Below are 15830 nucleotides of genomic sequence, written 5' to 3' on the forward strand. Positions count from 1 at the left end.
CGTGGTGCTTAATCTCACAAGTGAAAAGGCTGTGCGGGTAAGGGAAATTCGAACTAAGTCCTGAATACTGAGCCAGGAAACCTAGAAGTGGGTCCAGGCAGAGCCTCCAGTGTGTCAGGTGTCAATAACATAAGCAGGCCAGGGAGGTCTCCAAGCAGTTTCTGCTTAGCCCCTTCAACTGTAAAGGACCACACATCTACTAAGGGGGCATGATGGGAAAGAGAGTTGGATTGATTCTTCCAATATCACACAGCTACTAGGCAATGGAGCTAGTATTGGCACACTGGTTGGTTTCCAATGCCGGGCTCTTCCACTGCATAAGAACACCTTCAAGTGTAGTTTAGACTGAAATATAAGCATGTTTCACGGTGTTGCAGAAAACACAGATTCCAAGAAGCTTCTAGAGAGGAAGCAGGGCAGCCTAGCAGCACACAATTTTCTTTGCAAGGAAAGACCAGCACAAATGGTTCTTTCTGTTCAGGGAACTAATGGGCCTGAAGACCTGGCTAGAAATGGCGGGCTGGCCCACAGCCAGACCTACAAACACCCCCATCCCACCTGCCCAGGAAGCTCCTTGCAGACATTACCACTATGTCCTCAGGATAGAGATTGTCACTGAAGGAGCCATCGTCAAAATTGACTTCATAGAAGGTCTCGGTGGTGAGCCTGACCACCTCACACTGGTAGAAGCGCCCGTTCTTGTGCTTGCTAATGACCTTCTGGCCTGCGGTGATGCTCTGCAAGGCCCCCTTGGCACGCTGGAAAAAACAGAGGCTTGGGTTACTCCCACATGGAGTTGCCAGGACTGGAAAATGGGGACCAAGATCAACTGGTTGCCCTTTACCAGGGAGAAAGAATGGGACTGGAAAAATAAAAAGGGGATGGGAGCTGAACCAGGTCTTTTCCATATATCCACACCTCAGCAGGGACACTACCAGAAACCAGTGTCCTATTTTCCTCCATAAATGTAGCACCTCCCTAGTTCCCATTCCACAACTGGTCCTTACACCATACTGTCTCCCAAAAAATACTCCTGTGTTAACTTCCCTACTGTTGCCGGGAACTGACCAAATAGCATCTACTAATGCACACAGCTTAGAAAGACATCCAGGGAGACACTCAACAGGAGATCTGAGCCCAGGGCCCCAGACAATGCTCTACGCAGATCTCAGCACTAGTTCCCTGGACATCCGCAGATGCATGTGACAAGGGGCTCCCATTACAAGGGCCATGCCAACCCTCACATCACCCCGTCATTCTGAATTTGCCCTTGATGGAAATGGCATCACAGAGCATCTGGTAACACTGTATCCAACCACTCCCCGCCAAGTTCCCCAAGCACTGCGCTCCAGCCATGCTGGCCTCCTTGCTGTTCCCGGAGCACGTGTGCCAAACACGTTCCCTCCTCAGAGCCACTGCCCTGCTGTTCCCTCTACCTGAAATGCTATTCCCCAGCCCTCTGCACACTGGCCCCTCACAACCAAATGTCAACCTACTGACGCTGTTCCTTATTATACCTCTTCCATTCCCCTTATCCTGCTACATTTTTATCCACCACCCTTCTCCCATCTGAGATACTCTACTTAGGCATTTCTGTATGTCTTTCAACTACATGCAGCAAGAGGACAGGCACTGCTTTGTCTTGTTCACTTATATTTCCAGCACCTAAAGTTGGGAATGACATGTAAGAGATGCTCAATAGATATTTAAAGAATGATTAGCGAGGACACATGGGGGGCTCAGTTGGTTAAGAATCTAACTCTTGGTTTCGGCTCAGGTCATGATCTCACAGTTCATGAGTTCAAGCCCCATGTCAGGCTCTGTGCTGACAGTGTGGAGCCTGCTTGGGATTGTCTCCTTCTCTCTCTCTCTTTCTCTCTCTCTCTCTCTGGCCCTCCCCTGCTCACTCACTCTCTCTCAAAATAAACTTTAAAAAATTAAAAAACTACAGAATGATTAGTGAAAATAATACTACATAGTACCCCATTTTCTCAAAGCATCAGCAGTCCATGGGTGCCAATTTAAGGATGTGCAATGTTAATGACAGTCCCCAAATCACCATCCTGGCTCCATAACAAAACTCCTGCTTCCCTGAGCCCTCTGGGCTCAGCACTACCTCACCCACCACCCCTCCAGAGTTTCTTCCTCACAATGACTATCTTCCCCCTTCCTGAGCTCCTAACCCACCTGACCACCTCTCATGCCCAGTGTAACATCTCTATGGAAAAGGAGAAACCAGTCGGCCAACAAGGCCTTTTCCATGACCCCAGATGGTAGTGACACGTTTGCTCCTCCAGACTGGTACTCCACTGTGCCCTTCACTACCATATTGCCTGCACTGCTGACAAATCTTCATCACGGTCTCTTCTAGTAGCCTCTAACTTCCCCAACTACAGTCTGGTTTCTGACCAGAAGACCCCCCGACAACTCCTCAGTATGGGGCACCAACAAGCATTATACCAGACCTGCCTGCCCCAGAGCACACAGCTTCCTGATCCCCTCCACTGGCTTCTGTCTGCCCTTTCTCAGCTGCTTTCACTGGCTCGTCCTCTGCCATCTGCTCCTTACATTAGGAATCTCCAGAGTCCAGTTTCTAATGGCAACTGGAGTGAACTACCCTATTAAATGCTGAAAAGATCCAAATCTTCACCCTCATCGTTACAGCAGCTGTTTCCTGGTAGCTCCATCAGAATGCTCCAACAATGACCTCAAGGTCATCCTCTTTTTCACCTCTCCCCCTTTCCCCTGGAAACCTGCCCTGCTCTGAATCAGTTCTGGTCACAGTTAATAGCATCACATTTTCATCCTCTCCATCTTCCAGGAGAGCCACCTGAGCCATCTTAACTTCACATTCCTTCACCCCTTCCCCACTAATCTCTCCAGGATGGTCAACAGACCCTGTCGATCCCACCCATCGTAGGATCCCACGTAAGATGTGACCCCAGAGCTCTGGCTACGTGTTCCCACTCCAGACCTCACTTCGCTCCCAGCCCAACCAGTCTCCCTGCCTCAAATTCTTATTCTTTGAGCCCCTGAATCCACCACCAGAATTAAGTGTTTCAAAATATGGTTCAAAATCCAAATTTTTGAGAAGTTCTCCTCATTTAGTGGAAGAGGGATCAAACTCCTAAGTAGGGCAGTCCAGGGCCTTCAGTGTCGGCTGCCGTTTGTCTTTTGAGTATCACCCCTGTCATATTCCCAGAACATCTTCCATGTTCATTCTCCTGAGACTTGTTTGTTCAGCTTTTTTTTTTAATTTAGCTTGAGAGAAAGAGTTTGTGTGTGCGAATGGGGGAGGGGCAGAGAGACAGGGAAAGAGAATCCCAAGCAGGCTCTGTGCTGTCAGCTTGGGAGCCCAATGCAGGGCTCGATCTCATGAACTAGGAGATCATGACTTGGGCTGAAATCAAGAGTTGGACACTTAAGCAACTGAGCCAACTGAGCCACCCAGGTGCCCCTCATTCTACTTCTGAAGGCTTGAACACCCTCCCTCTCATAATTCCTACTTACTGTTTAAGTCCCACTTCAATATTTATTTATTTTTGACAGACAGACAGACAGACAGACAGAATGCAAGCGGGGAAGGGACAGAGAGAGGGAAACACAGAATCCAAAGCAGGCTCCAGGCTCTGAGCTGTCAGCACAGAGCCCGACGTGGGACCCGAACTCACAAAAACCATGACATCATGACCTGAGCTGAAGTCGGATACCTAACCAACTGAGCCACCCAGGTGCCCACACCAAATGCCACCTTCCACCCAAACCCTTTCGTAACTTGACATGTAATGTTCTCCAAGCTCCACTATTTAGAGAAGCACAAAAATCCCTACTGTACGGTAGTTAATGGTTAACTGTTCCGAGCTCTCTCCGTCCGTTCGCAATATCTGCATACCTTCTGCTCTGCCCCAGACACGGTGGTAGGTGACAGGGACACTCATATTAATAACAGGACCCCTCAAGGAGAGGCAAACAGATAAACATAATCACAAGGAATCAACCACAAGCAGTTTGGTGCCAGTGGATTAGGAAGCACAAGGCAGGCAGCAGAGATGGACGGGGGCCACCTCTGAATCCCTACCTATTAGCACTCTCCATAAAGGGTAAAGCTGGAGAAAATACGTGCTGACATAGGCAGAGAAAATGATCCCAGAAACAGTCAAGAGGATTCTAGAACGGCACCTTCCCTCACCTCCAAATTCGGAATCTTGTGCCGAAAGCAGGTAATGAAGACGACGAAAGGCCAGTCGTCCGGCTGCATCATCACTCCGGCAGCCTGGGCGCAGCTCACGTGGAAGGCAGTTGGACAGCGGCCATGGGAGCACTGCACACAGCAGCCGGCGGCTCTTTTCCTCCGCTTCTTACAGAAGACACATTTCTAGGACACAGGGGAAGCAAGCCAGTGATTCCAGGAACTAACGGTGTGGTGTCCTCCACTGCTCCCCTGCCTAAACGCAGAGTCCAACGGGCAAAAGCCAACATTCTTCCCCAAACAAGAGGGTACACACACCTCTTTTAACCTCTTATCTGAGGACACGTGTCCTCTTTTAACATTCAGTGGCTCACAAGCCCTGAACTAACCCAAGGGTAACAGATGACCACTGGGCCACATGGGGCACGTTATGTTCTCCTCCACTCAGAGACTTAGAATAGGACAAAGATGCAGTGTCTCCAAGCCCATCTCCTCTTCCTTACCAGTTTGAAGCGGGGCAGGGGTATTTTGCTCACGTCCACCGGACTTCTTTCGGCAATGTTGACAAACCTTGCTTCCAAAATAGCCACAGCACACGAGACGTGGACCCACCTGCCAAAAGGCAAAGTGTACCTCAGTCACCTCTGGCTCCAAGGTCCTGTGGCCTCCTCACCAAATGTAACGATTCAAGAGTGGGTGGGCCTGCTGACAGTGCTTCCTCCTTCCTCCCCAGTCCAACACGGCCACTTACTTCCACCTACCTGCAAGGTCCCAGGACCCATCAAGGAAGGAAACAGAGGTGTCTCCACACCAACTATGAAATTGGGCCCCCACCACACCGCCCTGGGTTAGCACAGGGTTGCACTTCGTACACCGCTAACTCATTCACAATCTGTTGCAAAATAAGCGGAACCAGAACTAATGGAGTGGGGCAGGTTTCAGGGAGAAGGAACAAATCAGAGAATCCTATACAGACCTCTTTTACCGCAGGAGCTGGGTGCTTCCTCAGATGTCTCCATCTGTGCCCCGTCTGCCCGTAGCCACAGCTCTACCTTCTAGGCCTCCTCCCAACCTTTCCCTTGGGCTGAGATGACCTCTGCCTCTGCTCCCTTCATCCACTGCACACTCATTTGTTAAGGTCTGGCCCAAGCCCCACTTGCTCTGACAGGTCTACTCACTCAATGGATATCCTCAGAGAATTAAAGTTCCGGGCATTTTGAGAAACTGACACGCACCACGAAGAGAACAATTAAGATGCTGAAAGTTCTTAATGTGAGGCCAGGTGAAAACCTACGACAGACAGCGCGGGGCCCACACGGAAGCCGTCTGCGGTGCTGGCGGGGCCCCTATGCAAGTGGGAACAGATCTGTCTGGCGTGGCCCCACAGGGCAGAACTGGGATTGTGCAGTTACGGTGGGAGGCTCAAGCAGAGCCCTTTCCACTGCAAGTAAGGAAGAACTTTTAACAGCGCTCTCTCCCAACTGTGAGGGACACGATCACCTCAAGTCGTGGCAGCAGATACCTTTAAAGGTTGGAAGCAGCAATCAGAAGAGCTGTCTATGTGGAACAGCCTGAAGGGGGTTCTCGTGCTGCAGGAGGCTCCGATCCCCACAGGACCTTAGCCGGAGGCAGGATATTCACCACTGGCTGCCTGCTGTGTTATCTCCTAGACAGCCAGGTTTTCCAGGGCAAAAACCTCATTCACCTCACATTTCTACCTCAGAACAAGTAAGCGAAGACCAGGTACAAAAAGCAACTTGACGGCTGCTCTGCCCATACTTCTGTAGACTTGACTCCACAGCAGGTGGGTGAGGCTGAGCTCTCCAAGTCCCACTCTCCTCCCCAAGGACACATACGCTCGCTCAGACGCCAGGTCTGAGCCAGAGGGTGCATGCTCACGAGCCCACGGCCACGGCCACCTCTGCACCAGCCCGACTACAACAAGGTAACAGTCCTTGCAACAGGCCCTGAGCCTCTGCATCACCTGTACCGGATCTCCACACCCTCGTGAGTCTGTCTTAGCTCCCCTGCAAGGAAGACATCACTGATACCCCTACCTCGGACGGGAAGGTGGAGTTGGAAAGGTGTAGGGCTGCTTGGCTCCCCTTGGCATCTCATTTTTAAAATTAGTCTTAGAGATGCTATTGCAATTCCAACAACGTGCTTCCCAAACCCTCATCAGCCACTCCGATGAACAGCCACTGCTGTCTCGGTGCCTCTGCACGCTGCTCCAGAACACTGCTCAGAAACTCACCTGTCATCATTGGCTCTCTGGAGGGCTCCCCCTCGTAATGAGCACAAACAGCAGTCCTGCCAAGAAGGGAGGGGGAGGAAGGAAGGGTGGTTACCACCAAGTCATTAACATCCAATCTGCTCTCTCCTTGGCCTCCTTTGGATAACTGGAGCCTCCACATAAGAAAGTGGCTTATCGGCAGGTGGGGCCTCGCCTACGCAGCCCATGTAAGCAGGACTCCCCTACAGGAAGACAGGGAGACCACCCGGGGCTAAAGTACACCAAGTATTCCACTTGACTTAACATAATCCTCTTTGCCGTTACTGTTATCAACTGTAACCAATGATACTCTGCTCAAACTGGAAGCATTACAGGACTCTGCCTTGTATGTGGGGTACTGCTAGGTTCCGGGGCAGGGAGTGATGAAGACAAAGCTACAAAATGAACCACCTGAACCCCATTCTGATGGCCAAACCCAATGCATTCTTTAAAGGGGGTTACAGCTTGTCCACAGGAGGACCTCTGCTTAGTCTGGACACAATGTAGCAAACACAGCTTCCAGACTCCATTCATGCCCTGCCACAGCTGGGCAGCAACCACACCATCTGGGGAAATTTATTCTGACAGTATGCACTCTTTAACATCACTGTGTACCAGGCTCTGTACAGACTGCTGGGGACAGAAAGTCCACATGAAAAAGCCTGGCCCTGAGCGAATCCCGAGTCTCAGGGGGAAGACAGCAACACTGTGGACACACTCACCTCCTCCAGGGCATTGGCGGAACACCGAGAACACATCCAGTCTTCAGAAGCCTTTGCAGGGGGTACTCCATAGCAACCTAACAAGGACACCAAGATGAGCAGATTAAACCCAGAGGCCAGAGTCAGAATGCAGACCTGTGACTCTTTTTCACATACCATGAGTCTGAAGGCTGCGACCAAGTCTTACGGGAAAACCCCTGAATTCTAGAGTCAGGGTCCCCCAGGATTCACCCATACACTATGGCCCAAGGTCTCGAAAAGTCAGAGCTTGTAGGTCCACTGGTACAAACACCTAGGGAGCAGCAGGGACTACTAATCCCCTCCTGGCATCTACAGCCCAGAGAACAGCACAAGGTTGACCATACAAGGACGCACCCAAAGTCAGTGAAACTCCCAACTCCATCAGCAGCAAACTCCCCAAGAACACAAGAGCAATCTTTGCACTCGGGACCTGGGGGCGCCACTGGGAGGCTGGAGGGAGGCCAACACGGGGCGAGACTTGCAGTGAGAAGGCTCAGGCCCTCTGGGTCAAGACGCAGACAAAAGCTGAGGCACTCACTGGCGTGGACCCGGACACTGCACTTCTTGCAGGAAACTAGAAGGCTGGTGCCGTCCTCCTCAAGGTAAGGGGTAGAAAGGTTGATGTCTGTGCTGCAGCCAGTCGAGGTGAAACACATTTCAGGAATCAATGGCTTGGTCCTCTGCTTCTGGGGGGCTAAATCTGGAGCGTTTCCACAGCTCTGACTAAGGCCTCCAAACTCCACCTAAGGAGAGACAGCAGTGCAGAATTCCCAGAATCCCGTGAACATGCGCCTGTGTCTCCGCTTCCACCTGCTCTGTCAGCAGAAAGCCGCCTCTCTTCCTGGTATGACTCTGTGGCTGTGGCTAAGGCTCTCGGGTGCACAGCCATTACCCCAGAGCTGCTAATTGAAGTTACCTCTAATGACTCCAATTCAATTTCTCACAGAGGCATCAAACAAAGGACCCTGGGGACAACTAAGGAAAGGGAGCAAGGTAAGAGGCAACTGGGATTTCAATCTTCCCAAACCAAGTGGTAATAAAATGCACTGAGACGTTAGCGAGGCTGCTCTTGTGGGCTGCCTTATGCGCTACACTGCACGGTGGCCCGTACCCAGGGAGCGGACCCAGAGCAGGTGCTCCTAATGGACCAGCACGGAATCCCTCCTGGGCCCCATGGCAGCACGTGACCTGAGCAGCAGCACTGCCACACGGCTGGAGCCCCACCTGTGATTCCTGGCTCGGGTCCCTCCAGAAAGAACATCCTCATACTTCCCTTGGCAAACACCCTGACTGCAAATATTTGCTGGCTCTATGGATGGCACCATCACCACCATTTCAAGGACAGGGCCCAAAACATGTCACCCCTAAGCATGTGCCCCTCCTGAAACCCTGGGGCCCTCTCAGTGGACCTGCTGACAGTGCACCCAGTCCGTTCACTTGTCTCGCAGGCCAAGGGTACACACACTTCAGTTTTGCTTTTTCGTCAGTGGAAAGAAGTACTGAGCTGCTAATCCAAAGTACGTTGGCCTGAGGTTCCATTCTTTGGCAGGTGTGAATCTGTGGCTGTGCCAGCTCAGTGTAGCCATGCCACCTTAACCAACAGAGGACTGGTTATCCACATGCCGCCCTGTGCAGGTCCCAGGTGAACCTCAGCTGCTCACCCGGCACGTGCCCCTGTAGATGCATTCCCGACCTTCCCGAGCTGAACCCGAAGACTACCATCAAGTGCCCCAGGAGGGGGAGGGGCACAGACAAGCTCAGCTCCAGTGCTTCCCCCTCTACTTCCTCCCGCGGTCTCTCCCCTAGTTCCTTCTGGGTACTGCCAGTACCCACGGTGGCAATGAGAAAGGAAGACACAACACTGGAGAATCTGGCAGACTGTCCTAAAGAAAAGCACAGTGCTCCAGACTGGCCAGGAGGAAAAACCACCTGGAAGGAATCACCACTGCCTAGAATAATAACAAAAGAGCAAGATTCCTCTGCAAACAATGTGAGCGCCACAGGGTGCAGGGAAACCCACCAAGTCAAGGCTAAGCCACACTCCAGCTCTTCTGCAAACCATTGTCAAGTGAAAAGCCCCATTGCTAGATTATCTGCCTGGCCAGAGTAGCCTGGCCAGCACTCAGATGGGGCACTGAACACCAGAAGAACGCACCTTTCCCAAGATGACCAGTGACAAGCTATGTACCCACAACTAAACCCCACCTCCCTCTGGACTGCAGGTCCTAGGTAAACAAAGGACGGAGTGGACTTACCTGATGGTAAGTCTGAAAGATCATACAGACAGCGCAGTGAGGGGCCTGCTGGGCCATGGTCTCATTGAATTCCTTCTCGGCCTCAAAGTTCGGGGGTCGGTTCTGCCATAGTTGGCTCAGGGGCTTAGCCCAGGCCTCTGTCTCCTCAGCCTCCTCCTCGGGGGTCGGCTGTTCAGAGGACTCTAAAGCAGGAAGCAGAACATGAGTCGGTACCAGTGCCACACATCTGTAGCTCTGCCTAGAAAGCAGATGAGCTCAGCCCAGACTTTTGGTCTCAGGTTTGGCCTAAAGCCAAGATCCTACAGATCATAAAGGCAAAGGGCAGAAGCAATTTCCAATAGACTCCTTCAGTACTTGGATGAAATTGCACAGTCCTGTCCGTAGCCCCCTCTCTGGCAGGAATTCAGACTTCTTGCCCGGAAGAAGTCCCTCTTCTTGCCCCAGGAGTTCAGCCCACTCTCCTCTCCCCTAACAACTGCCAGCATTCAACCCTTGTGCCCAAGGGCAGCACAGTACAACGGAGTCTTGCCAGAAACCATGTTACTTGCTGCCTCCAATATGTCAGCATATTGAGTCCTTATTTAAGAGTTTTCTCTTGGGGCGCCTGGGTGGCGCAGTCGGTTAAGTGTCTGACTTCAGCCAGGTCATGATCTCGCAGTCCGTGAGTTCGAGCCCCGCGTCAGGCTCAGGGCTGATGGCTCAGAGCCTGGAGCCTGTTTCTGATTCTGTGTCTCCCTCGCTCTCTGCCCCTCCCCCGTTCATGCTCTGTCTCTCTCTGTCCCAAAAATAAATAAACGTTGAAAAAAAAAAAAAAAAAAAAAGAGTTTTCTCTTGGGGCGCCTGGGTGGCGCAGTCGGTTAAGCGTCCAACTTCAACCAGGTCACGATCTCGCGGTCCGGGAGTTCGAGCCCCGCGTCAGGCTCTGGGCTGATGGCTCAGAGCCTGGAGCCTGTTTCCGATTCTGTGTCTCCCTCTCTCTCTGCCCCTCCCCCGTTCATGCTCTGTCTCTCTTTGTCCTAAAAATAAATAAACGTTGGAAAAAATAAAAAATAATAAATAAATAAATAAATAAATAAATAAGAGTTTTCTCTTTAGTTACACTGAAGGGAAACAAGGGGAAACACACACACACACACACACACACAAGGAAATAGCAAGCTTAATAATTTTTACAGCATGTGCCTTAGTCAGAACTTTCTAGCTCCCTCTGGAAAGGCCAGTGGGATATCTGCCTTTCTGGACAGGGGTCCCCAACCATCCTGGCTCTGTCTCAGAGGAAGGCAGAGTGTGTCCAAGACAAACCCTCTTTCCCAGCCAAAGGATGGAACACCTTGAGTCTAGACCAAGGCCTGGCACACAACGGCCTGCAGGCCAAATGCAATCCACTTGGGGAGCTTTTAAAAATGTAAAAACAAAAAAATTTTTTTTACATTTTTTTTAACTTTATTTATTTTGAGAGAGACAGAACAAGCAGGGGAGGGGCCGAGACAGGGGAACAGAGGATTTGAAGCAGAGGTGCTGACAGCAGAGAGCCCAGTGTAGGACTTGAACTCACGAACCTCGAGATCGTGACCCGAGACAAAGTCGGACGCTTAACCCACTGAGCCACCCAGGTGGCCCTGTTTTTACATTTTTATAGGACTCAGAGAAAGACAGTGGGATATGTGACAGAAGGTGTAGCGCCTCTGCAGACCTCTGGTCTAGATGACAAATTTCTATCTATTCGTCTCCAAACAGCAAAGCATAGGATTCATCCGGCCTCAGCACTGCTGAGGAAGGAAAATCCCCTCTGGCTGCCATCTTCCTGGAAGCAAGGGACACACTGCTGAATGGAAACAAAAACCTACACTCACAAAACAAGATGCAGGCAACAAAGGTGCACACTTTCCAGGTCCCCCCTCAATCGGAAGGGCACAGCCCAATCGATCCCAATGGAAACAGGGTCAAGGAGGTAGCAAAACACATTAACTCGAGGATTATGGGTGAATGAAGGCAATCCTTGATAGAAGGAGCAACACATATCAAAATAAACAAATCCAGAGCTTTTCTCCAAATCCTCCCCCAAGTGACGGAAATATAAGAAGTTACATCTGGGATGTTCTTCTTTGATAGCGGAGTCCCCAAAGCAGTCCATGTATGGATTTGGAGCACCTGACAGAGCAGCTCCACGCCAGCTCCACCACATTAGGCACCCCACGCCTGGCATCTAGCTATGTGCGACCGTCAGGAGGCCCCAGCTACAACCCCTCAAATGGTCTTGCTTTGACCAAGACAGAACTGTTTTGAGGAAGCCCTAGAGACTCAGGCAGAGCAGCCCATGCAACACTCCACGACGTGCTTATTTATTTGTTCATTTCTGGCAACTGCAGCTCAGTGCACATAAACAGTTACCTACTCTGCCTTCATAGTCCTGTTTAACCGAATGAGACCTGGCAGCTGCCTCATGTGGGACCTGAGTGAAGCGTACCGTAATGTAGGGAGGCCACTGCAGACAATTAAAATCAACCTCTATAAGCCACAGCCAGGTCCAGCAATAACAACGGTGCCAAACCAAAGCGGCTATTTTCCTTATCCTAACCAGAACAAGAGTGACCGACACAGACTAGAAGAAAAAGCAACAGGTACCCAATCAGAAAAAGAAGATTAACACAGTGATGTCTGCTGTTTTCAAAACCAGAGGTGGCCCAAAATCACTTCACTTGTGAACACTGTAATGATGAGGAAAAATGTTCACCATGGTAAGTGAAAACCGCAGGAATTTTACAGTTTACATACATAAGACATCATGGAGACGTAACAGGTAAGATGTGTTCATTTCACCAAGTATTTTATGCCTCAACTGAAAAACAATTTGATGGCAGCAGTGGGGGGGGGGGGGGGGGGCGGGCGCGGGGAGGGGGGTGCAGGGTGTGCATGCTTGACTAAAAGAAACTAAAGAAACAAAACTTTGAAATGGACGACTCTGGTTTGGTTTATAGGTTTAAAGGAAAAAAAGCTATAAAACATACTTTTGGGATAAGCAGGGAAAAATGAACATGGACTGAAGATAAGACAATATTACAAAACACTGCTTATTTTCCTAGGTGTGGTAAAAGTATCTGTATAGGAGAATCCTGAGCAAAGCACCTCGCGGTGCACTTCGAGTGAGTGGAGGGCTCCAGCTCGCTCTCAGATGAGACAGCAAGTGTGTGTACAGCAAGTTCATCAGTGCCTGTGGAGACAGCGCCCACGGCAACATGGCAGCTGTCGGAGACAGGAGGCGTGCACAGTGCTTTCCACAATGGAAATTTATCATAAAAAGTTGGGCGGCTGTATTTTATGATCTCAATTATACTATCATAAAAACATATACGCGGATATACTCTAATGACTGACTAGAAAAGTCAGAAGATTAACACATGAAGACGTGCAAGTGGTCACCTTTGCAGGGTAATTTTATTGTCCTCTTTATAACTTTGTTTGCTTTTCCAATTTTGTACAACCTATATTTAGAGCCTTCGGGGGTGGGGGGGTTGCAGGGGTAAATCCTGAAGCCAGGCTGTTGCTACCCAGAGAACCCAAGCCCCACGTGGGCCAGAGGAAGAGGACTTCTAAGACTCTGAACTCAAGGTCTGGCCTACTTTGAACTCAAGAGATTTTGATCTCAAGAGACTTTCCTCACCCAGTGTATCATGATCCTTCTACCAAGGAAAACAGTAGAGATGGGCACCGGCATCAGATCAGAAAGGGAACGTGGGGCTCACTTATGGAGCAGAGAGACTGGTGTAACTCTGGATCTTCCCACGCAGCCACTGGTGTCAGGAAGGACAGGGCAGGAAGGGCCTGGGCACCAGTGAAGATTGACAAGGGACCTGCCAGAGACTCACCCATGCTCATGTTCCTGATCTCACTGCGCTGATGGCAACAACTCCCTGAGCGCCAGCAACACACACAGTTCCCAGTTCTGCTCCACACCGCTGTCCACTCCCCCCTGTCTCCTTCACAGGCTCCTCTTCCTGTCTTCCCACCCCAGTCTCTGCCCTCTCCAGAATGGCCGCGTGTGCTCAAGGTAAAGATAGTGAACAGATGGCAGCGACACTCATGGGGAGCACAGGGAAAGGCAAAGTTGCCGAATCACTAAGTTGTATACCTGGAAGTAACATTAACAGCATGTCAACTGCACTTAAATAAAAATTTTTAATAATTTTTTTAATGTTTATTAATTTTTGAGAGCGTATGTGAGCAGGGGAGAGGCAGTGAGAGGGACAGAGGATCCCAAGCAGAATCCTCACTGACAGCTGAGAACCCAATGCAGGGCTCTAACTCACAAACCGAGATCATGACCTGAGCCGAAGTCAGACACTCAACTGAGTGAGCCACCCAGGTGCCCCTTTAATAAATTTTTTTTTTTTAACGTTTATTTATTTTTGGGACAGAGAGAGACAGAGCATGAACGGGGGAGGGGCAGAGAGAGAGGGAGACACAGAATCGGAAGCAGGCTCCAGGCTCTGAGCCGTCAGCCCAGAGCCCGACGCGGGGCTCGAACTCAGACCACGAGATCGTGACCTGAGCTGAAGTCGGACGCTTAACCGACTGAGCCACCCAGGCGCCCCAATAAATTTTTTAAAAAGGTATCAAATACCACCTCTGCTCACCCTCCTCTATGTTTCTCCACCAGTGGCCTCATGTACCCCAATAACATTACCAAACACCACCTCTGCTCAGCCCCAAGTTTACATCCTCCACAGACACTGAACACAGGTTTCCAAACCCAACCACAACCAGAAGTCAGGGAGGCACTGAACCCAGGCTTCTCCGGTCCCTACCAAGCTCACAGGTCTACAACCAACCCCCAAATCCAGCTGGCTTTATCCTCCCAACACCTTCACTACATCCTTCCCCAACCCCAACCACCATCATCCTGCTTCAGACCCTCCCCTAGCTCTCAGAGACCACGGCAAAAGCCCATCTATTGCCCTCAAAGCCACTCTCAATATGCAGTCACTTCTAATGTAAATCTGGCCACTTAAAACACGTCAAAAGCTCCTGAAGTCCCGCTAGAAAAAGGCACTCCCTCTTTAGCCTCCCCCCACCTCACTCCTGCCTGCCCCACACCTTGTCCTGGCCCTTTGAGCTGCTTCCTCTCAATCTATCCTCCAGCTCCCCCTCCTTAGATTAACATCTCCTTTCTTTAGATCTGTTTACCTGTCAGTTTGCCCCACTACCTTGTGAGCTTTTGGGGGCATGGACATATCTTAGTTATGCCAATGCTTAGTTATCAGCATTGGGCTTGGTATCATTGAAAGAAATGCTATCCAGAAAAATCAGCCTGTACCTCCTAGTAAAGAAAGAGAAGAACCTGCATGTGATCATCCTGTATTAGGCATATTCCAAGACACACAGACATATAAAGAAATCTGACTATGAAGTAAGTAACAAATGACATCCTGCCCTCTTTGTGGAGCATCTGGGAGAACTAAGCCACAGGCCCACCCCTGGCGCTCAGCCCTGCCTCCTGATGTCCTGTCAGATCAAGTCCTAATGGGGTGAGCCACGTTCCCCTTCCTGGTTAAGAGAGAAAACACTTACCATCATCACTGACGCAATCCTGCAACACAAGCGGGTGATGGCGTGGGAGCTTGCTTAAGGGCTGACGACGGCCCTTGGACTTCTTATTCTCCTCCAGGGAAAACATGTATTCATCAGCCACCTGGGCAAACCAGAAGAGGAAATCAAATTGGTCTTGCCTCCACTTTGGGTCATAGCAGAAGTTAGTCTTACAATGAAAGCCAAGGGAAAAGACAGGCATAGAGACATAAATATAAAACCAAACCCAGAAAACACCTGTCTTAGGAAAAGCCAAAATGACAGTACCATCCACACTAATTTAAACTAGGATTATGTAAAAATTTTAGGACAAAATTTGTGCCTAGTAAGCGTAGGTCCTGTTCTCAGAAGCAGCCTGAAACAAATGTACCAAAAATAAACACACTCTACAGGAGAGTCACGCCCCTCCCTTGAGCTCACTGTCATGAGATTATGTCTCTGAGAGCCCCAGAGAAACCAGGTGCCCCTCCTCTTGGACCAGAAGGCCAGCAGCACCTGTTACAAAGAGCCAGGCAGCCGGGCCATTGGACTTGAAAGCTAGAGGACACCCAAAGGGGTGAGGAACAGCTGACCCATTAAAGTAAAATAGGCCAGCTTCTCCTTATGTGCTGTCAGGCCCTCAGCTCTAACTGACACTATTCATTCTTGAGTTAGTTTCCTCAGCAGACAGGACAGAGTGCGCATCTAAAACCCTAATGTAGCTACAAAAGCAAAAGTTGACAAAATTAATGCTATGTTTACATAATATCAGAGCAAATGCAATTAGGTTTAAGATGTACAAGACT

The 15830-nt window shown here is 50.2% G+C and overlaps 1 protein-coding gene across 3 annotated transcripts in view; it reads right to left on the reverse strand.

Annotated features, from left to right (window-relative positions):
• Positions 1 to 15830, reverse strand: part of KDM4A (lysine demethylase 4A) — a 46711-nt gene that overhangs the window by 3770 nt on the left and 27111 nt on the right. For 2 of the 3 annotated variants that reach the window (XM_047871146.1, XM_047871145.1), the window contains exons 12-19: positions 15028 to 15148; positions 9460 to 9641; positions 7743 to 7947; positions 7184 to 7260; positions 6444 to 6499; positions 4693 to 4801; positions 4190 to 4375; positions 588 to 758 (exon numbers count right to left, since the gene is read on the reverse strand). In XM_047871146.1, the coding sequence (XP_047727102.1) occupies positions 588 to 758; positions 4190 to 4375; positions 4693 to 4801; positions 6444 to 6499; positions 7184 to 7260; positions 7743 to 7947; positions 9460 to 9641; positions 15028 to 15148 (1107 nt within the window). The other variant, XM_047871147.1, reaches the window with a different exon arrangement.

The sequence above is a fragment of the Prionailurus viverrinus genome, chromosome C1 (assembly GCF_022837055.1).
Source record: "Prionailurus viverrinus isolate Anna chromosome C1, UM_Priviv_1.0, whole genome shotgun sequence".
NCBI lineage: Eukaryota > Metazoa > Chordata > Mammalia > Carnivora > Felidae > Prionailurus > Prionailurus viverrinus.